This window comes from Rhinoderma darwinii, chromosome 3, assembly GCF_050947455.1.
Source record: "Rhinoderma darwinii isolate aRhiDar2 chromosome 3, aRhiDar2.hap1, whole genome shotgun sequence".
Classification (NCBI taxonomy): Eukaryota; Metazoa; Chordata; class Amphibia; order Anura; family Rhinodermatidae; genus Rhinoderma; species Rhinoderma darwinii.
This window is the reverse complement of record NC_134689.1, coordinates 400,695,877-400,720,130: the sequence shown is the minus strand read 5'-3', so window position 1 is coordinate 400,720,130 and position 24,254 is coordinate 400,695,877. Positions and strand designations below refer to the sequence as shown.

General features: G+C 41.9%; 1 protein-coding gene and 1 long non-coding RNA gene across 11 annotated transcripts in view; one reads left to right on the top strand and one right to left on the bottom strand.

Annotated features, from left to right (window-relative positions):
- The window catches only part of LOC142750216 (uncharacterized), a 212,875-nt gene that overhangs the window by 45,896 nt on the left and 142,725 nt on the right, over positions 1–24,254 (bottom strand). The gene's annotated exons all lie outside the window — the stretch shown is intronic.
- CACNA1A (calcium voltage-gated channel subunit alpha1 A) overlaps positions 1–24,254 on the top strand; it is a 267,076-nt gene that overhangs the window by 219,541 nt on the left and 23,281 nt on the right. For 4 of the 7 annotated variants that reach the window (XM_075859128.1, XM_075859122.1, XM_075859123.1 and 1 more), the window contains 7 exons: positions 7,986–8,091; positions 8,408–8,515; positions 9,101–9,201; positions 10,679–10,785; positions 10,961–11,099; positions 11,191–11,304; positions 21,158–21,196. In XM_075859128.1, the coding sequence (XP_075715243.1) occupies positions 7,986–8,091; positions 8,408–8,515; positions 9,101–9,201; positions 10,679–10,785; positions 10,961–11,099; positions 11,191–11,304; positions 21,158–21,196 (714 nt within the window). The remainder of the gene's footprint in view (positions 1–7,985; positions 8,092–8,407; positions 8,516–9,100; positions 9,202–10,678; positions 10,786–10,960; positions 11,100–11,190; positions 11,305–21,157; positions 21,197–24,254) is intronic. The other 3 variants (XM_075859126.1, XM_075859125.1, XM_075859127.1) reach the window with 2 other exon arrangements.

Sequence of the window (24,254 nt, the reverse complement as noted above, 5' to 3'; positions counted from 1 at the left end):
TAGCATAATAACTCCTAACTTCCGTCATGAGGGCTGTGTAACTGGTCATTCCAGACTAAATTTCCTTTACAGACTGATTCTCACCTGATCATTGGGTCATGTATAGGAAGCCTAATTGTCTTTTATTTCTACCTATCTGTGAACTTAAACTTGAATAGTAGCTTAAAGTGTTAAATAAACTTTCGTTAAATATTTGACATGTCATAGTGATGGGTAAGAAGTTTTGATAATTGGGGGTCCAAGCACTGAGACCCCCACCGATCGCTAAAATGAATCGGTAGAAGTGCACTTAGTTTCTCACTGGCACTGCACAGCTTTGCTCGGAAAGCCGAGAAAGCAGTGTATTGACTCATAGACTTTCTATTGAGTCCGTACACTGCTCGCTCGGCTTTCCAAGGGAAGCCAAGCAGAGCCAATCATAAACAAAGCAGCAGAGCAAACACCTGAGCGCTTCTGACGATTAATTTTAGCGATCGGCCAAGATCTCAGTTCTCGGACCCCCAATGATCAAAACTTCTAACATATCACTATGACGTGTCAACAATTTTATGAAAGTTTAATTACACGTTAAGGTTGCAGTACACATTAGATTATTGATGGAGGCAAGATCTATCAGCTTGAATTTTCACCATCATTCCCACTATTACAGAGGTTGTATCATTAAGACAGCCCAATTTCAAATTGAAGTAGGATTTCTCTTTTCACACACCCGGCGCCTGGGAAAGGTTATGCATGTTTCCTACAATGTAAAGGAAATGTAGTATTACATCTGGTAATTCAAATGAATGGCTGTCCACGTAATATATAGACGGCTGGAATCTACGAGAGTGAGATAATCTGGTTGCCTTTGTGAGACAACAAACATTAAAGGGGTATTCCAGTCATAGTCAATTTTACCTATCCACTGGATAAGTGATAAATGCTAGATCTGTGGGGTGCGACCCCAGGGATCCCTAACCAAACCGGGTGACCCGGGTCCCCCCATCCATAAAACGGCAGCTTGGAGGAGTTTGAATGGAGCAGCAGCCTGGGCATGCACCGTGCCGCTCCATTGAAAGATTATGGGGCTTACAGAAATCCAGTAGATAGGCAAAAAATGCTTTAGGCTGGAATACCCCTGAGGATGGGTACAGTGAAGGAAATAAGTATTTGATCCCTTGCTGATTTTGTAAGTTTGTCCACTGTCAATGAACAGTCTAGAATTTTTAGGCTAGGTTAATTTTACCAGTGAGAGATAGATTATATTTAAAAAAAAAAAAACAGAAAATCACATAGTCAAAATTATATATATTTATTTGCATTGTGCACAGAGAAATAAGTATTTGATCCCTTTGGCAAACAAGACTTAATACTTGGTGGCAAAACCCTTGTTGGCAAGCACAGCAGTCAGACGTTTTTTGTAGTTGATGATGAGGTTTGATGAGGTTTGCACACATGTTAGATGGAATTTTGGCCCACTCCTCTTTGCAGATCATCTGTAAATGATTAAGATTTCGAGGCTGGAAAAAAAAAGGTTCTATCAAAGTACTCATTGATTTCAATGTTTTTTCTCAGCCTCAGTTGTGCGCTGTTCCGTCAGGTTTTTGTCTTTTGCAGGAAACAATATCGTAGTCTGCTGTGCTATTTTTTCCGTCCAAAATGAAGTAAAGGAGCTTTCTGTTTCTTTTTTAGTTTTTAAGTCAATGGATGAAGGATACAAAATAAATGTCTTCTGTTTGTATCCGTTATTTATGCATACGCATCACCTCCTACATCCAAAAAAGGAAATAAATAAATATAGAAAAAAACGGATCCGATAAAAAATGAGCAGAACGAATGCCAAATTGAAGCAAACAGAAGCTGAAGTTTCACGTTTTTTGACAGATCTGGCTAACAGTGTACCTTCCGTTTGTTTCAGTTTTGCATCCGGTCTGTTAAATTTGAAGGATCCGTTAAAAAGAGAAGGGCCAACGCACATGCGTCGTGGGTTTCCGTTCTGCGCCATAAGAGGAGCAGAACAAGGGAAAACCGGAAGCGACAGTTCCGTTGCACCACGAATACCTCCGGCGGCCAACAGAACCCTTTGACTTTAATGTGTTCCGCAGTCTTTATGTCGGTATCCATAAATTTACCAGAAATAATAGCGCTATTTTTTCCGATAATCTCGGTTGTATCTGAGACGGAGACCCTAACGGAGCCTTCAACGCAGATCTGAACAGGGCCTAATCCTGTAGCCTCCTGTTGCCATAGACTTGCATCTTACAGAAAAACGGATCCATTATAATCCAGTTGTTCAACAGGACAGAACATAAGACCGATTTCGTTTGTCTGTCATGTTGAAAAAACAGATCCTGACAGAAACGTGTAAAACGGAGAGAAACGGACACTATTAACCATGATGGAAGTCCCACTGAAAACCTATGGATCTGTGAACATTTGAGAAGGAAAAAAAAATACAACACAAACTGGTGTTTGAACGGGATACTCAAACGTGATGTGAAAGGGCCGTACTGAAATGCATACAGCTGATCTCCTACCTTACCGTGGTGAGCTGTATTACCTAGAAGTTATTAAAGGGGTTTTCTAGCCAATAAAAATTGATGGCCTATCCTCAGGATTCATTCGCTTTAATGGGAGAAGAAGGCTGCAATACCTGTGAATCGCCACTATATGTGTGTCGAACATTCAGTGAGCAAGAAGGAATGAAGGAGAGTCGGACCCCGACCCATCAGCTATTGATGGCCTATCCTGAGGATAGGCCATCAATTTTTATCAGCTGGAAAACCCCTTTAAGCTTGAATTATACAGTATTAACACTCATAGGGGGGATTTATCAACTTTTCAACGTCCGTTTTAAGGCATAAAAGAGTTGCAAATGCATCAAAAGTCTAAATTTTCACCCCCCTCCCAAACAATAAATAAAAACAATGGCAACTTTTGAGGCATTTGCACTGCTCATGGCACTAAAAACAAAAAGTTGGGGCTTGGCGTTAATTATAGCATACATATACTTCAGCTCGTAGCTGGCGTCGATTTTCTTTTCTAGCACACGGACAGCAGAAGATGCCATAAATTTATTAAGATGCGAAACACCAGATTTAGTGGACGTTACCCAAAGTATTTGATAAATATGAACCAATCTGGTTTTATAAGTTACGTTTATTTACCCAATTAATATGGCGGGCAATCAATATCACTTCATTTACTATCCGTATTAAGGTCAGGGCTACATCCGAGGCCACATCTGTACGAAACCACACCTATATGCGGTGGCCAAAGCTGCACGATTTTGCTGGCAGTACCACAATGTTACCGGCAAAATCACCACATGTGGGCGTGGTTTTGTTCTCACGCGGCCGCCGCAGCGTGAGACTGCGCCGAGAATATTTGTAGCGCTACTGATTGATTATAAATATTGAGCTACAACTGAAGTAAAAATTAATACATTGAGTTACATGCAATCTTGGACTGCAGCTAGCACTCAATAGTTAAAATCTATCTGTAGTACTACAAAAAGTCTAAGTGTAGTCCTGGCCTTAGGGTCCTATTACACGGCCCGACGTGGGCCGTCTAAACGAGCGCCGATCAATGAGATAGCTTGCTGATCGGCGCTCGTTTGTTCCTTTCACAAGGAGCTATGTATGGGGATGAGTGCTTATTACTTCGATCGCTCGTCCTCATACATTTCTATCATGTCGGCAGCGCTTCTATTTTTAGGCCTCCATACAGCCATGTTCGGTCCGTGAGATACGGACCATTTGTCAGACATATTTTTTGGAGTGACCATAGTTCAGGGAGCCGGACTCCTAGCATTATTGTCATCCATGCTGCTGTGAGTCACTGCCTCTCCGCGGGACTACTGTCTCAGACTGTAATAATGTTTTCAGTACGGGACAGTAGTCCTGTGGGGAGGCAGTGACTTACAGCAGCATGGATGACTAGAATGCTAGGAGTTCGGCCCCCTGAACTGTGTTTGGTCTGGTAAATACGGTGAACATGCGGTCCGTATCTAACAAAGCAGCCCTTACTGACCTTAGATTTTACAGCTGCATAAGAAATCAAACCCCTTTGACCAGTGTTGGTTTAATAATCCTTCTGCCCATTTATTCTTTATCTACACACATTTTCTGATCGATATTCAATATAAACTTAGTATGCGGTTCTCATATCCTGTTTCTTCCAATTCATATTAATCACATCACTACAGAGACAGGAGGGAGAGATGGCTGCCAAATAAAAGATGACATGACTGCTGACAAGCTGCTTTTATCCTTCTCTACTTTCAGAGCTTTGGTTAATCTAGTTTTGAGCTGAACAGTCTCGTCAGTCCGGTTGCTAGGGATAAATTGCCTAACAACCAAAGACTTTAATATGGGGTTGTCAGACAACATGTTCCTGGCAACCAACGTCTCTGATATTACTGAAGAATTCAGCTCAAATTTTCCTTCAACTGTAATGAGGGAAGTGAAAAGGAGGCCGAATTTACGTTTGCGCCTAAATCCGCCTCACCAACCGCTTCCCATTGTTTTCAATGGCAGAATTTTCTGGCGATGATTTCAAATCTGATTTCCACACGCAGTTTAACCCCATTAAATGGGGCTAATCCGTGTAAGGATCTGTGGCACATAAACTGGAAATGTGCGTAAAAAATGTCTAAGTAACGCGCCGGTTTCTAATGCGGATTTCCCTTGAAATCCGCATCTGATTTTTCTACCTCCTAATCCGTCGTCTGAACATGGCCTAAACCAAAGCCTTTCTTTCTTTTTCCAGCCATATTAAATATATTTTTGAGGAGAACGTCTATAAGAAATACCGTCCACCAACATTAAAGCCAAATGTATAAGATGCGTATTACGTGCGGATTTGCCGTGCGCATTTTCCGGCGGCAAATCCGCAGCATAATACAGTACCAGCAAAGTAAATGGGATTTCAAGTGATCCCATCTACATGTTGCAGAATTTTTTCGCACTTAAATTGACCTGCGGAGCAAATTATAGTCAGTTCACAAATTGCATAAATACTGCGTTTTTTCCGCAACTGAATTTGTTGCGGAAAATCTGCGGCAAATACGCAGCAAAGTAGATAACATAAAACAAATCTCATTCACACGCTGTGTAAATACTGTGAGGATGAAAAGCTCTGACATTTTATTCCTCAGCATGTGAATTGTATTTGCGTAAATGCTGCTTATTTGCTGCACGTTTTCCCTATTGAATTCAATAGGGAGGTAAATCCCGCAACAAATAGCAGTTGCGGTTTTTGCGGTGGGTTCAGAGCGATTCTGCCGCAAAAAACACAACTCAGAAAAAATAATCTCATACTTACCCAGAAGTCTGTGTTCCTGGGAAGACGTTTCATCCCATGTGACCGATGCAGCCAATTACAGGCTATAGCGGCGGTCAGATGGCATGAAACATCATCCCAGGAGGCCGGCCTGGATGAAGTCAGAGTGTCGGCCTTCTGGGATGAGGCTTTAAGCCATGTGACCACTACTGCAGCCAATCACAGGCTGCAGTGGTCTTCTGTGATGAAACGTCATCCCAGGAGGCGGTCTGCTAGCAGGCCGGTTAATGCAGCAGTTTTCCGCAGCGGACATTCCGAGTGAAAAACTACACCACAGTTTGGTGCGGCTTTTCACCCAGAATTCCGTGCAGCACACAGTGCGGACACGCACTTTTGCGTATCTGCCCCATGTGAACTCAGCCTAAGGGCTTGTTCACACGTAACGGTATTGTTGCAGACTTTCCTCTGCGGCAAAAACGCACCAGCTACCCTCTGTACTATAGAATCCCACACTTCATATATACAGTCTTTGACATGTCAGTAACATATGTATGACTTTTGTCTATCACATATCTGTCACTGGATATTACATGATCTCTCTGAGATGATTGTGTAGATCACTGCTCCCTATACATACTTTTATAATATATCCGTCCTATCTTCATGACATCAGTGCCACATGACTGCCCTCAGACTATCGGTATGGAATAGCTGAATTTATCAGGACATTTGATCCCATAAGGCCTAGTGCACACGAGACGTATTACAGTAGCAGCAAAGTGGATGAGAATTGAACAAATGCAGCAAAAAATGACAATGCAAAAAATCAAGTGCGGTGCGGATTCACAATCGCAGCATGTCAATTTATTTTGCGTAAAAACTGCGGAATTACTGCACGGAAAACCACTCCGTCATTTTCAGCCGTTTTTGATTTTGCATGTGAACATACCCTTAGGGTATGTTCACACGACAGCGTCCGAAACGGCATGTGCAGGCCCGTAATTTCAGCCGTAACGGCATGTGCAGGCGCTTGAACGCCACGTCCATTACGGACGTAATTAACGCTGCTTTTCATTGGAGTCAATGAATAACGAATAATGAATAACGGCTCCAATTATGCCCCAAGAAGTGACGGGTCACTTCTTTGACGCGGGCGTCTATTTACGCCCATCATTAGACAGCGGCGTGTAAATATACGCCTCGTGTGAACAGACAAACGTCAGCCCATTGCTTTCAATGGGCAGATGTTTGTCAACGCTTTCAAGCCGCATTTTTCGGACGTAATTCGGGGCAAAAACGCCCGAATTACGTCCGTAATTAGTGTGTGTGAACATACCCTTAGAGTTTTAGTAAATGGCAGCTTCCCATACCCATACTCTCTGTGCATTATTATGGGAGGCGAAATCTAGGTTCATTGGACCTCTATTACATATATATATATATGTATATATATATATATATATATATATATATATATATATATATATATAATACAATCTCTGCTATGGGACTACTGTACTTTTACCTAACCTTTACCTAGTGAGCCTATAGTATATCTATAGCTCTACTTTATCCCTCTTACCCTTACATTTTATACCTTTACTATAGGACCCCCTCAGTGTCCAGGAGCCGTCTCCCTGTGTAACTTGGCAGTTGTCCTGTAGCTATTCTGCTTTAGTTTGATACGTCATCCTCCTCACCAGTCCTACTTGATAATCCATGCCCACTAATGGACTATGCCCCATCTGTCTTTCTTACAATGTGTGGAGTTCTGGGGTTAATTTGCTGATGTTGTGTGGCCAGAATCTCTCATGGTCAATATGGGAGCTTCTCCTATCTTGTTTAACTCTCTGACTAATACAATAAGTTTCACAGCTTTGTTTGTGAATGTATTTCTTTATTTTTTCTCTCTCTCTCTTTTTACTCCCTCTCTCCCTTTCTCACCCTCCTCCTCCTCTTCGTCTCACCTATCTCGCCTTTCTCCCCCTCCCAGCCGCCCTCTCTCCCCTGTGCTCCCCCTATGTAGGAGTTCTAGCTCTATTGAAGGGATTGCATGGGGGAATCCCTGCACGTTGCACGCCACGATTCTGCTTGATGCATGCTCCAGGTTGGCCTGTGTACTCGCCTGCCTATCTTGGCTTTAGTTTGTGCTGGCTGTTCATTGTTTTAAGACTACACTACCAGAGTGCTGGGTGGGAGAGACAGGCAATGAGCTCTATTTTTCGGGGTTCACTCTGGTGGTGGAGCATTGTATTATCTATGGTGTTGTCTGTAGGCCAGAACTCTGAGGCTCAGGGGGATAAACTCTGAGGAATACGCAGAGCTGGACTACGATGGGCAAGATTTATCCTATAGCTAAACCAGATGTGTTTATGGATGAGTTTGTCATTTTTTTGGAGGTAATGGTATAGAGTTTAATAACCATCCTCCGGAAAACACTATGCAAACCCTTGTGAAACTGAATTATGTTTCTAAAATAATCATATAAATTAGACACGGGATGGATTGAGATTTTGGGCAGCGCCCAAGGTCTGGCAGCTGATGGGATGATGTCACTTTGGGATGATGTCACTAGCCTCAGCCTCAATCCACGTCTGTTATGTTTTATAGTAGTTTGGTAGTAGTGTACATTATTAGAGCCTCCGAGTCCTGGATATAGGTAGATAAAGTACTACGAGTCTGGTTGGATCAATAAGTTCACACTGCTTTCTGGGTCCTTGCAGCGGTTGCTTCGAATGGACCTTCCTGTGGCTGATGATAATACTGTCCATTTCAACTCGACTCTCATGGCACTTATACGTACAGCTCTGGACATTAAAATTGCAAAAGGTAAGATCAACACCTGCATAAAAGTTTAAGTACATTACTATGGAGAAATAAGTCATGATGTGATAAAGGTCACAATGCAGCTCATCTAAGTATAACATGATACCTATATTAGCCGCAGCTCAACCTATCGACAGACTATAGGCAATCCAATCCAAATAGATAGCTGCCACACATACCAGTAGGTCGCTCTATGCTAGTTGGTCTAGTGTCCTGAAGACAATGAGCAAGTGACTTTACTGACACTCTCTAACTATCTCATTCACACTAAAGTCAATGAATGTGTTTGATATCACTGATTTTTCCCGTATTTTTTCAGGTGGTGCTGACAAACAGCAAATGGATAATGAACTCAGAAAGGAGATGATGGCCATTTGGCCCAATCAGTCTCAGAAAACACTGGACCTTTTGGTGACACCACATAAATGTAAGAGAAGCCCTTGGGGGGATCCACCACATATAATTCAGCAGCGAGGGATATCCATAGTTTCTGAATCTGTGGTACACAACCTAGGGGGTTGCAATGTCATGTCCTTAGGCGGTACTCACACTGTGTGACTTGTTAATGACCACCATCAACAATGCTCATCATGGTCATAAAATCCTCATCTTATCCGATTATTATCCTACATAAATGTAAATGAAACCGTGTTGGAATCAGCGGCAAGAAATGCCCCAAATCACACCCCCATTTCAATGGGAGGCAGATTTTTTCCCGGGAGGCATTTGCTCTTTCTTTGTGCGGTTTCTGCCTCTGACCTCCCATTGAAATTAATGGTAGAAAGAAAAACGACGCTCGTTTTGAGCATTTTTTGCGGCGAAAACCGCCGCAAAAATTGCAAAAAATAGCATCATTCTTTCTGCCTGACAAAAAACACTGTGTGAACTCCCCCTTAGAGCCCCCCATCACGACTTACAATACAGCATTCCGTTGGTTACAATCTCCCTATTAAGATAGATTGTCAATTCATCTTGCTTGTGCTTTCTTTTATACTTTTCTTTATACTTTCAGCTACTGACCTCACTGTGGGCAAGATTTATGCAGCAATGATGATTATGGAGTATTACAGACAGAGCAAAGCGAAACGACTGCAGGTGCTGCAAGAGGAGCAGGTAACATAAAGACAGTCAGCTTAAGGGCTTGTCCACACGTAGAATTGCTGCGTATTCTCCGTACGGAATTGCGGACGGAAAATACGCAGCAGAATACAGCAGCAGCAAAGTGGGTGAGAGTTAACAAATCTCATCCGCACGCTGCGTAAAAATTCAGAGCAGAAATTAACCTGCGGTGCGTATTTTTTGCACCGCAGTGTGTCAATTCTTGCTGTGGAAAGTGACTGAATTGCTGCGTTTTTCAGAGAAGTCACCATCTCCCAACATTGAGAAAAACGCAGCAAAATACACACCATTTTCTGCAGTCAAAACCGCAGGAAATGGTGCGTTTTTGCAGTAGTGGAAAGTCTGCGACTTTCAACGGAATTGCTGCAGCAATTCCGTTACGTGCGGACAAGCCCTGACAGTGATAAATACTCATAAAAAAATAGCGAAATGTTTTTGATAAAGAAAAATCATGGCAGAAAAATAATATGAATTCGAAACTATATAATATTGACATGTACCGTATAGGCCATGTGCACTCCTTCAATACATTGTGTATACAGCACCTATGCAGACCTATGTGTCATAATAAATATAGGACATAGAGAAGAAACACTTCATGAGGCCACCAACCAAAAACCTATTCAACAGACAAGGCGAATCTATCATCGAGACAACCCCTTTAGACGTAGCACCAGGAGAAATGCAGTTCTGTTAGCGGCTCCGCATTCTGGATAGTAGCGGGAGCGGCTGTAATGGGACATATGAAGGAGTTGTATTATTGATTATTTAATAATATATAGCGGTATGATTTAGGCTTCATGCACATGGCTGAATTACGGCTCTGTACATCCTCCGAGTTTTACAGAGTTGTAAATGGCCACCCATAGTCTTCTATAGGACCCGTCTGCTCTTCCTTACGCCATCGAACGCTATATTATTGCTTCTAAGGGAGCATTTCTATGCTATACAGCACTCCATTGAGCACCATGTGTGGCTCCGTACTACCCAGATGTGTGCTTCCGTACAGCCTCCTGCATATGGCTCTGTGTGCATGGGGCCCTTATGCCCGTTGCACACGACCGAGTGCCACTCGGGGCGTTTTTCACGGTATCCGAGTGACATCCAATAGTTCTCACGGACCCATTCACTCTAGCGGGTGAATCGGGTCCATGAAAACAGACCCGACTTTCTGTTCCGTGGAAAGATAGGACATGTCTTATCTTTCCACGGATCACTGACGGGACCAGGCCGGCACACACGGACTCGAGTTTTGCCTCATTCAGACCTTTTGCGTATTTTGTTCTGTATCTTGCAACACTATTTGGAAGCCAAAAACCGTGAGTAGGACAAAAACCGAGAAAATGTATAATGGAAAAATGTTTACCTCTTATAAGTTTAGGACCCACTCCTGGTTTTGGCTTACAAATACTGACCAAAATACACAAGTCTGAACATCGTCTTTAACATAATTCAACTATCACTCTTCCAGAACCGAACACCACTAATGTTCCAAAGGATGGAGCCTCCATCACCCACACAAGATGGACCAATGGGACTAAATACTCTAATGTCCTCTCAGGAGCCAGGGGGAGAAATGTAAGTTCATAAAGGAGACGCCGCTGATCACTCACTTTAAACAAGGCATTGTGCGGATACTTGAAGCATGTCAGTGTCTCTCCAGTAATACGTTTCAAACACAGATGGCAGGAGGCTTCATTCTCAGGTTACGTTGTTCCCTGACGAAGATTTGGTTTCCATGTTGGTATTTTAGGGGTATACCAGAGGGTGGCATGAAGGAAAGTCAGTCCTGGATGACGCAGAGAGCACAACAAATGTTCCAGAAGACAGGAACCTGGAGTCCAGAGAGGGCAAGAGTCCAGGAGAACACCAACAGCTGGCCAGACTCCCAGGTCAGGAAGATGTCATGCCTCTCCTATTATACCGACATTTCCTAGAGAAATACTATATCAGATTTATTTCTTTGTCTTTCTTTCTTTTTAGTTAGTAGAAATGACCGAGATGAATCGGGATGGTTACTCTGACAGTGAGCAGTACCTTGTGATGGAAGGACATGGGAGGGCAGCTTCAATGCCAAGACTACCAGCTGACAACCAGGTATAGCCTCTGCTATAAACTGAGGGGCCCACCAAAAACCATAGTAAATATATGAATAGGGCACAGCAAAAAGAGAGACTCTTTCACCCTTGTTAAGGCTCATCAGTCCTAAATACCTGTGTGATCATCAAATGACCAGGACAGATTTTAAAAAGATTTTCCAGTCCTAAGAAATTGATGGTCTATCCTCAGGATAGGCCATCAATATCTGATCGGTCGGGGTCCCCCTCCCAGTACCCCCGCCGATCATATGTTTTAAAGGGGCAGCAGCGCTCGTACGTGCGCTGCTTCCCTTTTATTCCCGCCCCTGCTCATACTGTGAATCGCCGACATACTTGTAGCGGTGATTCACAGTATGACAGCTTTCTCTCATTCACTTGAATAGGCTGTAATACTGTGAACCGCTGCTACCAGTGTGTTGCGATTCACAGTATGAGCAGGGACAGGAATGAAGGGAAGGCTGCGCTCGTACGTACGCTGCGGCCCCTTTAAAACAGCTGAACGGCGGTGGTCCCTGGAGTCGCACAGCCACCGATCAGATATTGATGGCTTATCCTGATAGGTCATCAATTTCTTAGGACTGGACAACCCCTTTAAAACACTGAAAGTAAACAGTAATGGTTCCCAAACAAGGACAGTAAGCAAAGATCTTGAAAACGATCAATGAATTGGTACACAAAGTGTATTAGAAAGTGTTATAACGTTTCATTATACAATGAAAAAACGTTTATGTGCTGAAACCATTATACCCCTTTACAGATGGAAGCCAGACATAAAATATACATAATACAATTCTGTTTTATTACATGTGTATATTATGTCGGTCTCCAATTTGTGGTTCTCCAGTTGTTGCAAAACTACAACTCCCAGCATGCCCTGGCAGTCAAAGGATACCACGGCATGCAGGGAGTTGTAGTTTTGTTACAGCCGGAGAGCCACAGGTTGGGGATCACTCTTATAACTGCGTATTGATGTCGCTGTGCTAGACTGAGCTCATTTCTTCAAGCTATGAATCATATCGTGATATTCTCATTTACTTGAAGACGTGATTCCTGGCTGATAGATTTCTGACGTGGTCGGAACCATTTTTTTTTATAAAAAGAAATGTCTACAACATCTTATTCAGATGGGTGAAGCCTCTGGGACATATGTGTATATAATACATGTAATGCAGGGATAGACAGTGGACATTCGGAGGCACGGAGACCACTCTTGCAGCCAGTCTATATGATATTTACCAAAACTAAGCAGAGCCTTTTAGGAATTGCCATCCTTTCATCAGAAGAACATTAACAGCCATGGTGCCCATTCAAATGAATGGGCAATTATGCAATACATGGACGGGCAGGAGCGAGAGACGCTCTTTGATAGCAGATCCCTACACTGGCTGATAGAATTGGAGGTCTTAATCCAGGGTACCCCCCTCTATGGATCCATATGTCTTATTTCGTGGTGAGACCACCCGGTAGTGTAGTGTATCCTGATCTCACTGCTATAGGGGTTTTTGGTATAATGATATTGCAGAATGTTAACAATTTTTTTATGACATGTACTCTTTTTTACCATGTTCAGCATTAATATGATGCATCATTGATTTCTCTTTTAGCAGTGTTTTTATTTGCATGACATGGTTTTATCGTACAGATGTAGCAGAGCTGAATTTGTTTTTTAAGATAAAGTATTGGGTTTACCTGCCGCAGATAGCAATATCACAGTGAGTTGTACCAAATGACAAATCCAGTTTTGCTACATTGACAAACCGCTGCATCTTCTATATAGTTATTGGGGGCATATAATTCACTCCTGCATGGACTGCATTAAACATAAGTGACATCCAAGCCATCCATAAACATGAAATACAAAGCCTCTATCTACTGCAGACACATTCATGAACGTACACCGCCGCCTGGCACCGCATCATTAAATAACCGCTAAACAGTGGCATACACCATTCCTATTGTACCAAAGAGGTTCTAGTAGTTGGCACCAAACCATATCTCCCTCATATCTATTTTTCATAACCTGTGCTCATAGAGGGACTTTGCTGTGTCTGAAGATCTGCTGATCTGGGGGAGTATTGCTATATTATGTATGAATGTTAAGGAGGTTGTCCGCTTTGGAATGTCCAATTTTATTAGAAAGATCCCCCCTAGATAATTTTATCATAAAATACCCCACTGTGGGATCCCCAGCGATCAGCTGTAATCCATGGCAGCAAAGGGTCAATTTCCCTGCAGTGCCACCTCAGGAAAAATTATGCATTACACAATACCTAATTGAAATTAATAAGCTGTCCATGAAATACACAGATGGGTTAAGTCCTCCAGAGAGAGAGTGAGAGAGAGAGAGAGAGAGACACCCTTTGTAGCCTCTCTGTCTAATAGATGAGGGTCCTGAAAGAAGGACTACCCTCTATTTACCCAATATTCCTTAATAGGGAAAGCATATAATCCATACAATCCCTTTAAAGATTTGTCTGTCCCAGGTGGAGCATTCCAGAGTATAGATGCAGCACAGGAGAAGTTTTGGAGATGGAAGTGAGCATTTGTGATAAGGGAACACAAGTTAGACCACTCTAGCAGACAATAGGTCCACCGGCAGATCGCTAGTGGTGGACCAAGATGAAAACATAGATAGATGCAGCATTATAGAGAACTTTGTGGATGAGAACATGAACAGTGCCTTGTGTAATACTAGAGGAAAGCAGCAGCTATTATAATGTCTGACAGATAGAAGAGGCATTACTATAACCATAGGACAGATAGATCAAATTCAGGATGGATTGTAGAGGAGGCAGTCTGGTTAGTGGAATACCTACCAATAAATAATAAGTTATACCGTAGTAGTTGAGGCAAGAAATGAATATAACTTGAACTTGGTAAAATAAGTTTAAAACTGGTATTTTTCGGTATTGGATAATTGCTGGCCTGGAAAACTTGTGTATCTGAGGTTCTTTTTAGCTGTGATTGGCATGTCTGGGGGATACGGAAGTCATTTACTACACATTAGAGGGGTTTTCAGGTTGTGGAAAATTATAAGCAAATTTCACCTATCCACAGGATAAATGATAACTGATAGTTCTGGCGGATCCAATCGCTGGAACCCCAGGGTTCCGAGTTCCCCGTTGAATGGAGTTGAGGTCACGCATGCAGGCTGCAACTCTATTCAACTTTATGGGACTATCGGAGATAGCTGAGCCCCAAATCCCATAGACAGTGAATGAAGATTTATTGCGCATGCTCGACCCCCGCTCGATTTAGCGGTAGGCCCTCATCGATCTAGCAGTTATAACCTATCTTGTGGATAGGTGAAAATTGCTTATAATTCTTCACTACCCGAAACCCCCTTTAATCCCTAGCCGCACCACTCAGTAACTATACGTCGTCGGGGGAGGTTACTTCCCGCACGAAGACGTATAGTTACTGAGTAGTTCCCAGTGCACTGTCAGCGACAGTGTGCACCGGGAACCGGGAGGTCAGCTGTCTCCGAATAGCTGATACTCCACTCTTGCCGGCCAGCTGTTCTTTGCCGCTGATTTTGTCAATTTAACTCCTTAAATGCGGCGATTGGTTGCGATCGCCGCATTTTAGGGGTTTCTAGCACATCGGCAGACCCTGCTCTGAAATCGTGGGGTTTGCCAGTGGTTGGAATGACAATCGGAGGCCAAACAATGGCCTTCGTGTCTGCCATGGACGGAAGCCTATCAGGACCGTCCTCCGGGTGATACTGATAGGCTTCCTGTCAGAGTGACAGGAAGTCACTGTGTCGTTCCCAATGCACAGTGTGCATTGGGAACCTGGAGGTCGGCTGTCCCAGACAGCTGACACTCTTGTATTGCCGATCAGCGGCTCATCGCCGCTGATTTAGGCAATTAACCCCCTCTAAATGCGGCGATCGTTTGCGATCACCGCATTTAGGGGGTTTGTAGCACATCGGCAGCTCCCATGCAACCGTGGGGAATGTTATGGCAACCAGAGGCCAGACAACGGCCGATGGGTCTGCCATGTATGAAAGCCTATGAGGACCAGCACATCTGACGTCACACTGACAGTTGGAACTAGGTAGTGCAATGTATTCTAGCAGTGATCAGTGCTGCAGGTCAAAAAAGAAAGTGTAGAGTAAAAACAAAAAAGTAAAAAATAAAATGTACATAAAAATGTTTTATAAAAGTGTAAAAATAAGTGTTTTTTATTATAGGAAAAAAAATGAAACCGTTAAAAAAAAAGTACACATATTTGGTATCACCACATTCGTAACGACTCAAAATATAAAACTATAATTTTATTTTTCCCGCACAGTGAACACCGCAAAAAAAATAAACAAAAAACCATGCCAGCATCGCTATTTTTTGGTCACCACCCCTCCCAAGATATAGAATAAAAAATGATCAAAAAGTGGCATGTACCTCAAAATAGTACCAATAAAAACGAACACCCATCCCGCAAAAAACAAGCCCTTACACAGCTTTTTGGACTGAAAAATAAAAAAGTTATGGCTCTCAGATTATGGTGACACAAAAAATAAATAATTTGATAAAAATGAGATTTTATTGTGCAAATGATGCAAAACATAAAAAAAACTATATACATATGGTATCGCCGTAATCGTACCGACCCGCAGAAAAAAGTAAATATGTCATTTATAGCGCACAGTGAACGTCGTAATCGTACCGACTTGCATAATAAAGTCAAATGCAATTTATTGCGCACAGTGGATGCCGTAAGTAATAAAGAATTTAAAAAACAAAAATCGCTGTTTTTTGGTCACCTTAGCGCTAAAAAAAATGTAATAAAAAGTGATCAAGAAGTTGTATGTACCATAAAATGGTACCAATAAAAGCTACAGCTCGTCCCGCCCAAAAAAAAAGCCCTCACACCGCTCAATCGACAAAAAAAAAAAGTTATGGCTCTCAAAATGTAATGATACAAAACTTTTTTTCTTTTAACAAATAGTCTTTTCTTTGTAAAAGTAGTAAAATATAAAAAAAAACATAAATTTGGTTTCACCATAATTGTATTGAGACGCAGAACACAGTTAACTTGTCGTTTTTACCACACGGTAAAAGACGTAAAAACAAAACTCAAAAAGCAATGTAGGAATCACAGTTTTTTCCAATTTCTGCCCGCAAAGAAAAAAAATTCCGTTTCCCAGAAAATTAAATGGTACTTTAAATGGTGTCAATAGAAACTACAACTCCTTCTGAAAAAATTTAAAAGTTCTTGCTCTTGGAATGCGACGAGTGAAAATCGAAAATGAAAAAGCAATAAAGGATCTGTCCTGAAAGGGTTAATTAATTTTTAATAAAAAAACACTTATAACCACATATGGGGTATTGCCGTACTCGAGAGAAATTGCTTTACAAATGTTGGGCGGCTTTTTCTCTTTTATCCCTTGTGAAAATTAAAAATTTCAACATTTTAGTGGACAAAAATGTTGATATTAATTTTCACGGCCTAATTCCACTAAATTCTACAAAAAACCTGTGGGGTCAAAGTGCTAACTATACCCCTCCAGGGCGTTGCAAACCCGACATGGCACCAAAAACCAGTCCAGCAAAATCTGCACTCCAAAATCCAAAAGGCGCTCCTTCCCTTCTGAGCCCTGCTGTGGGTCCAAACATCAGTTTATGACCACATATGGGGTATTGCTATAATCGGGAGAAATTGCTTTACAAATGTTGGGTGGCTTTTTCTCCTTTATTCCTTGTAAAAATTACAAAATTCTATGTTTTTGCAGAAAAAAAAGGTGATTTTCATCTTCACGGCCTAATTCCACTAAATTCTGCAAAAAAAACCTGTGGGGTCAAAATGCTAACTATACACTTGAAAAACGTTTTGAGGGGTGTAGTTTCCAAAATGGGGACACTTTTGTGGGATTTTCAACTGTTTAGGCACCACAAGACCTCTTCAAACCTGACCCTAAAATATATTCCTAAAAAAGGAGGCCCCAAAATCCACTAGGTGCTCCTTTGCTTCTGAGGCCTGTGTTTCAGTTTATTAGGACACTAGGGCCACATGTGGGGTATTTTTAAAATTGCAGAATCTGGGCAATAAATATTGAGTTGCGTTTCTCTGGTAAAACCTTCTGTGTTACAGAAAAAATGTATTACAAATGAATTTCATCAAAAAAAACTGTAATTTGTAAATTTCACCTCTACTTTGCTTTAATTCCTGTGAAACGCCTAAAGGGTTAAAATACTTTGTGAATGCTGTTTTGCATACTTTGAGGGGTGCAGTTTTCAAAATGGGGTGATTTATGGGGACTTTCTAATATATAAGTCCCTCAAAGCTACTTCACAACTGAACTGGTCCCTAAAAAAATAGCCTTTTGAAATTTTCTTGAAAATGTGAGAAATTGCTGCTAAAGTTCTAAGCCTCGTAACGTCCTAGAAAAATAAAACAATGTTCAAGAAACGTTGCAAACATAAAGTAGACATATGGAGGATGTTAACTAGTAACTATTTTGTGTGGTATTACCATCTGTTTTACAAGTAGATACATTTAAATTTAGAAAAATGCTAATTTTTGCAAATTTTCACTAAAATGTAAAGTTTTTCACAAATAAATATTGAATTTATCGACCAAATTTTTGCACTAACATAAAGTACAATATGTCACGAGAAAACAATATCACAATCACTTGGATAGGTAAAAGCATTCCAGAGTTATTACCACATAAAGCGACACATGTCAGATTTGAGAAAATCATTTGTGTCCACAAGGCCAAAACAGGCTGCATCCGAAAGGGGTTAAATTAATCCAAAATGTCTCCAATGTACACAGCCAAAGCCCTGTGTACGGACAATGTACAGCGGCACACGGACTCCCTATGGTTCTGTGAGGCGCCATATTCTCTCATAGAAGAAATTCTCTGTAATACTCCTCTGTAATACAGCATGCTATGGAACGTGCCACCTCCATGTGCCTCTATTTAAAATCGGAGGTGAATGGAGGTGCAGTATGGACCCATAGTAGTCTATGGTCACCGTATTATGGTATCACGCGTAGTTCGGCGTTGCGTGGATCCCTAATACAGCCTTATGCCGCAACTAGGCCAGTTCACAGCTTCAGAGTATTTTTAGCTTTTCAAGTTTATATATCTGCAGACATTAAAGTGTATAAGATGTGCACACAGACTAAGGTCCAGACCAGTAACAATAAAACAGGGCATTCATGGCCATAGAAAAGAATTCAGTTGCTACACTCTGTGACCACAACATGACCGCCACCAGTCGTACCGTTGACTTATATGTGATGAGACTTGCTCAGAGGCATAACTCGAAGCTCAAATCAAATCTGTCACAGGGCCCCCAACCTGCCATGTGCCATATATAATACCGGTGCCTTCTTCTTTGTGTCGTCTCAGGCACCAGGGCCCGGGTACAATTGCTACCTCTGCAGCCATTATAGTTATGTCACTGAGACTTGTGTGGAAGCAGCAGCTTAACTTTCTACGGACTTCTAAGGAGAAAAATAAAAATTGCGCTTAAAGTTACCATGAGACAGGTTCAAGCATTTGGCAGCTAAAAGTTAACAACTTTCAGTAAACTTTTCTAACAGTTGGGCCTCGTTTTATTTTACGGATTAAAGGTATAAATCAAACACAATGTTTTAAGGCAACAACTAGCTCTATTGTACCAGCATCATGACTTAATGTTGGTGATTTATTAATATTGGGGCCCCGCTCTCCCGCAGAGCAGCGTGCACCAACAGAGGCGGTGGTGTTTTTGGACGTGATACATACAGCAATTGAATATCAGGCTTCATTTTATAAAAACTATCTAACAAAAAAACTTGGGCCTTGTTGCCCATAGCAACCTTATCACAGAACAGCTTTCATTTTTGATTGGTTATTGTTGCTGGGCAATTTGGACAGTATTGATAAACGAGGCCTGTTCTGTCCATAGAACAGTCTATAAGGTCATTTATATGGAAACGAAAAAGCCTCCACGTTCCCTGACTCAACCATGGCACCCCGTGATGAGTGGTCAAGGGCAAAATATCAACATATGTTATATCAAAAATATAGTGCTCTTTTATATACAGGTTATAATCCCTTGAAGAAATTGTCTGTTCAGATACTTTCCAATCCACCAGCATATTATTATAAAAAGTAGATAATATAGTAATAAAGTTAAACGACCTTCTTTGCTCATGAAAACCGGCCAATACCAGAAAATCGGTCGAGACCCCAAGTGCTTCGACTGCTATGAATATTTTTTTAATTCGATACTCTCGCCAGTGAGAAGTCTCAAGGAAGTCACGTTCATCTCTGTCTTACTGTGCATTTGTCATCCTCACTCCATGTCATTTCTGTTACTAAACATGCTATCCAAGCTAGGGCCTCATCTCCCTTCCTCATGGGCAGGGCTTCACCTCTTCACAGCCAATGAATCAAGAGCAAACAAAGACGTGAAGAACCAGCCTGGACATTCCTGTGCCTGGATAAGGGAGCCTGGTGACATGGACCAGCACCAGGAGAGGAGTCCCACTTTGATTGTTGCCATGGGGTCCCTTCTGTTCTGTCCACCCTTCTATCCAGAGCTTTAAAGTGACTCCCCACCTTTTAACACCATTTCATTTTTAGGTCAAACATTTTGTGCTGATGAACTTCCCAATTCATCTTTATAGCAGATTCAAAGCTCCAAATCTCCTGTATAGACATAGTAAATGATACTGGTGAACGCCATAAATGAGAACATACTGGTGCATGCCATCCTTGCCACTTTCTAAAAATAGTATAAAAAGCGGCAGGGCTTAGCCGAAGTGGGCGGTGCCTTCGCCAGAGCGCCACATTTATTGGAATTTACACCACAAAAGTGGAGAAAATTCTAGCAGACATTAATTTCAGTCTGTGGGGTGTATCAAGGTAAAGGTCCATGCCCGGCCTCATACTCCCAATCTGACTACCACCTCCCCCTTGCTCATCAGACACATAAAAGAAAAATATATATATTTATACTTACCTCACCGTTTCTCTCCCCGCCGGCTCGCCATTCATGCCACGGCTAATGCAAAGCAGCACTCAACGTCATCAGTGCTGTATGTGAAGTAGCACTGATGAGTTTAAGTGCTACATCTCATAGATACTGAAGCTGTCCTGCGTCAGTAACTTGAATGAGCCGTAAGATGAAGACGGAGCCGAAGGTGACCCGGTGGAGAGAAGAATATAGGAGCGGTGTATGTATTTTTTTATTTTGTGCAATGGGGGAGAATGGATGAGGCGCGGTCATTATGCAACAATTGTGGCACACGGCCAGCGCAAAGATACAACACATTATTAAGCCCGGCGTATGAAACATCAGTGTTAATAAATCTTCCCTAATGTGTTCATTTTGTGTTCAAGTTATAAACAGTTTTCAGTAAGCGCCCTCTAGTGGTGACTGCAGGCAGCCAGAATTTTATCATTTAACTCTATGTCTATGCAGAGAATTTGGAGCCCATTTTATAAAAACAGAGCTCTGACGCTATAAAGATATATAAAGAAATGTATCAGTACATAATAATGGACATATATATAGATGAGAAAATAATGGTGATAAGGGTGGACATTCACTTTAAAACAAGTTTGTTTGGAATTGCTGTAAGGAAGATGTCTCCTGCTGTCTGATGAAGATGAAACTCATGTCCTCGTCTTGTGGCTCTTGTGTTGTGTGAGCGTCAACTCTTTAAAGTCATTTGTCCATTATTGTGGACACTGTGTATATGAAAATGTTTCGGTCTAACTGCTGTTAACCTGTGTTCTCTTTCTCTCTGTTCCCCCTGCTGTCTGTTCTTCTGTCTCTCTGTCCGTCCTGCACTTCTGTGGTCTCTCCCTTCCTCTTGTCTCTCCTCTCTGTCTCGTCTTGCTGTAGCAGCGAAGGAAAACCCGAACCCGAGGGAGTAACCTCAGTGTATGTAACACCTCTATAACATGCTCTCACACTCTTATTATTCTCCATGTATTGCTACACTTTACAAATCACATTTCTCTGTTTTTTGAACCCACTGTCAATATGGATCTCTGTCTTTGTATTGTTTATCCTGTATGATCGGTGATGACATATTTGCGTCATGTTGAAAGATACAAAAGGTCTTCAAAAAAAATTAGAATATTTATATAATTAGTTTATGTCTATGATCTCATGACAATAATGGTTATGTGTAGACGGTCTAAATGATTGGATTCACTGCGCTTAATTATTGGACCACGTTTTCTAATCTAATGACCATTATATCTACAGTCGTAGCAAGAATATGGTGGTCAGAGCTGAAACTCCATGATAGGGAATAGCAGTCACAATATTCCTGTATAGAAATAACAATTTCAGGCCGACATCCTGGTAATTACTAATTAGGTAATTGACCTGACTAGGGCCCCATCTTTACTTAGAAGCTGAGCCGTAGATTTTTTTATGCTGCAATTAAAATGTAACTAAACTTTTAAAAAAAACTTTTGACATGTCAGAAGTTTTGATCGGTTGGTGTCCGAGCACTGAGACTCCCGCCGATCGATAAAACGAAGCGGCGGAAGTGCTCGGCGGAGCGCTGTGCCACGTAGTTTCTGAACGGCTTTCCTCGGAAAGCCGAGTGAGCGGTGGACAGACCCATAGACTTTCTATTGAGCCCGTACATGGCTCCGAGGAAAGCCATTCAGAAACGACGCGTCGCAGCACTCACCCGAGCGCTTCTGTCACTTAGTTTGAGCAATTAGTGGGGGTCTCATTGCTCAAAACACATGCCAAAAGGTTAGTTACACCTTAAGTTGGCCTTAGATAAGCAAGTCTAGGGGGAAGGCAAGACCCTTACTGTTAAAACTTTTCCTGTAGAGCTCATACTGCCGGTACTGGTACTATATAAGGACTACTTTCTTGAGACTTTATAAAAGTCTACCTGATAACACTGTTTCGTTTAGACTCTGTCACATTTGAGCCAACCGTTGGTGGTATACATTGGGAGGACAGAAGGCTGCGATGTATGCCATTTTATAGTCTTACAACGGCATACGTTGCCCATAGGGCCCCATTGTAAAAGAAAATGTATACCACTTTTTTTTACTGTAACCTTCGGTAAAGAATAGCGCAGTCACTATGCTATTCTATACAGCAAACAAAAAATGTACACCATCTAAGTGTATGCCAAAAGGACCCTCTTTTGGCATATGCTGGATGAATAGCGGCCCATGGATAAATTTGGCGTAGCCGTCGGGAGCTTTCCCGACTCATGCACCGAACGTAGTTCACAAACGTGAAATAAACGGGGCCTTAGGTCTTTCAGCCACCACTAGACGGAGCTTACTGCATAGTGTTTTATTATTGAGTTCAATGTATAAATCATGTAAGCTTCCTCAAGCGGTGGCTGCAGGTAAAAATAATTATATGTCTCTGCAGGGGATTTGTATCAGGAAAAAAGAGCTCTGAGCGCTACAAAGATATATTATGAAATTAATTAGCACAGAATTATAAACGACATGATTTAGAAAGGTGGACATGTTAAGTGAGGCCTAATGTAAAACCTGATTAATGCCATTAAAGTGGTGTTTAAGGTTGGACATTCACTTTGAGTTAAGTAGGTTTTCCCATAATCCACAGGATAGGTGATAAATGTCTGGTCGGTGGGGGCCCGACCACAATTCACTTTCCATGGGGCTGCCAAAGTGCTCAGCTATCTTCGGCAGCCCCATAGAAAGTGAATGGATAGGTGGCTAAGCATACGCAGTCCCACTTGATTCACATAAGGCACTCAGGACCTACCAGCCATATAGGGCTCCCACCGATCTGACAGTTATCACCCGTCCTGTGGATAGGTGATCAATGATGATTATGGGAAGACCCTTGAGGTACATTGATTCTACTTACTGACCAAGGCAATTGAATTCTGGAAGTCTTTATTAACACAAACTTCGTCTGAATGTGTGTGGGTTATTTAGTACATTTATGTGTAGAACCTCGTGTAACCCCATGCCTACAAACATCACAGATGGAAATTTTATGCTGACTGGGCAGATTTAGACCAAGTACGAACTTAGTGTTGGGGTGCACCTATTACAAACCACATAAAGCCTAACCACTACTGTGACAGAAAAAGCTGCCTATTACGACAACATTTTAACTCAACAGGGAAAAACATCAGGGACAGGGCATGCTGCACCAGGACTTCGGAAAACACGAACTGTGAGCGTTATCTAATCTGCAAGTAGCTGGTGCCAAGTCACACCTGTCTGTTTTTTTTTACTCCGTACCAAATAAAATTGTCTGACTTGGATATTTCCTACACAAGTAAAGCTGTAACTTTACAGGTAAGGCCTCATGCACAAAACCGCAAGGGTTTTTACTGTCCACAAATATGGATTTGCAAATACGGATGCACATCCCTAGCTGTCCGCAATTGCGGAAGTGCCCATACACTTTTATGGGCGAGTCCGTGCCGCAATTGCGGACAAGAATAGGACATGTTCTATATTTTGCGGATCATTTCTACGGCTCGGACACACATCTGAAAGGTGTTCGTGGCCAATAGAAATGAATGGGTCTGTAATTTCATCCGTAATTACCTGATCCGTAATTATGGATTTAAACTACGGTCGGGTGCATGAGGTCTTATACTGTAGCGATGTGAAGAAGCTGCAAAATTTTCTGTAATGTTATGATGTCCCTCCTGCCAAGGAAGATAAACTAGTTTTAGGGATCTATGATGCTGGTAGATCAGTTTATTGGACCCGTGTTGCGCTCATGTGAAACCAGCCTTCAGCTCTGTTCACATCATGTTTAAGGCATACGCGCTGCAATTGTATGTCTTTACAGTTACATACATCTACCATTGACTTCTAATGTAAAAAAGCTGACTATGCGTCTCAATACGGTTAAGAGGTATACAGCCAAACGTGTGCCAAAAGGACATTCTCTTGGAATACTTTTGGCTAATGAAGTTTATAGGCTTGTTGACATTTGTGTTTGGAAGTGTTTTCAGCAT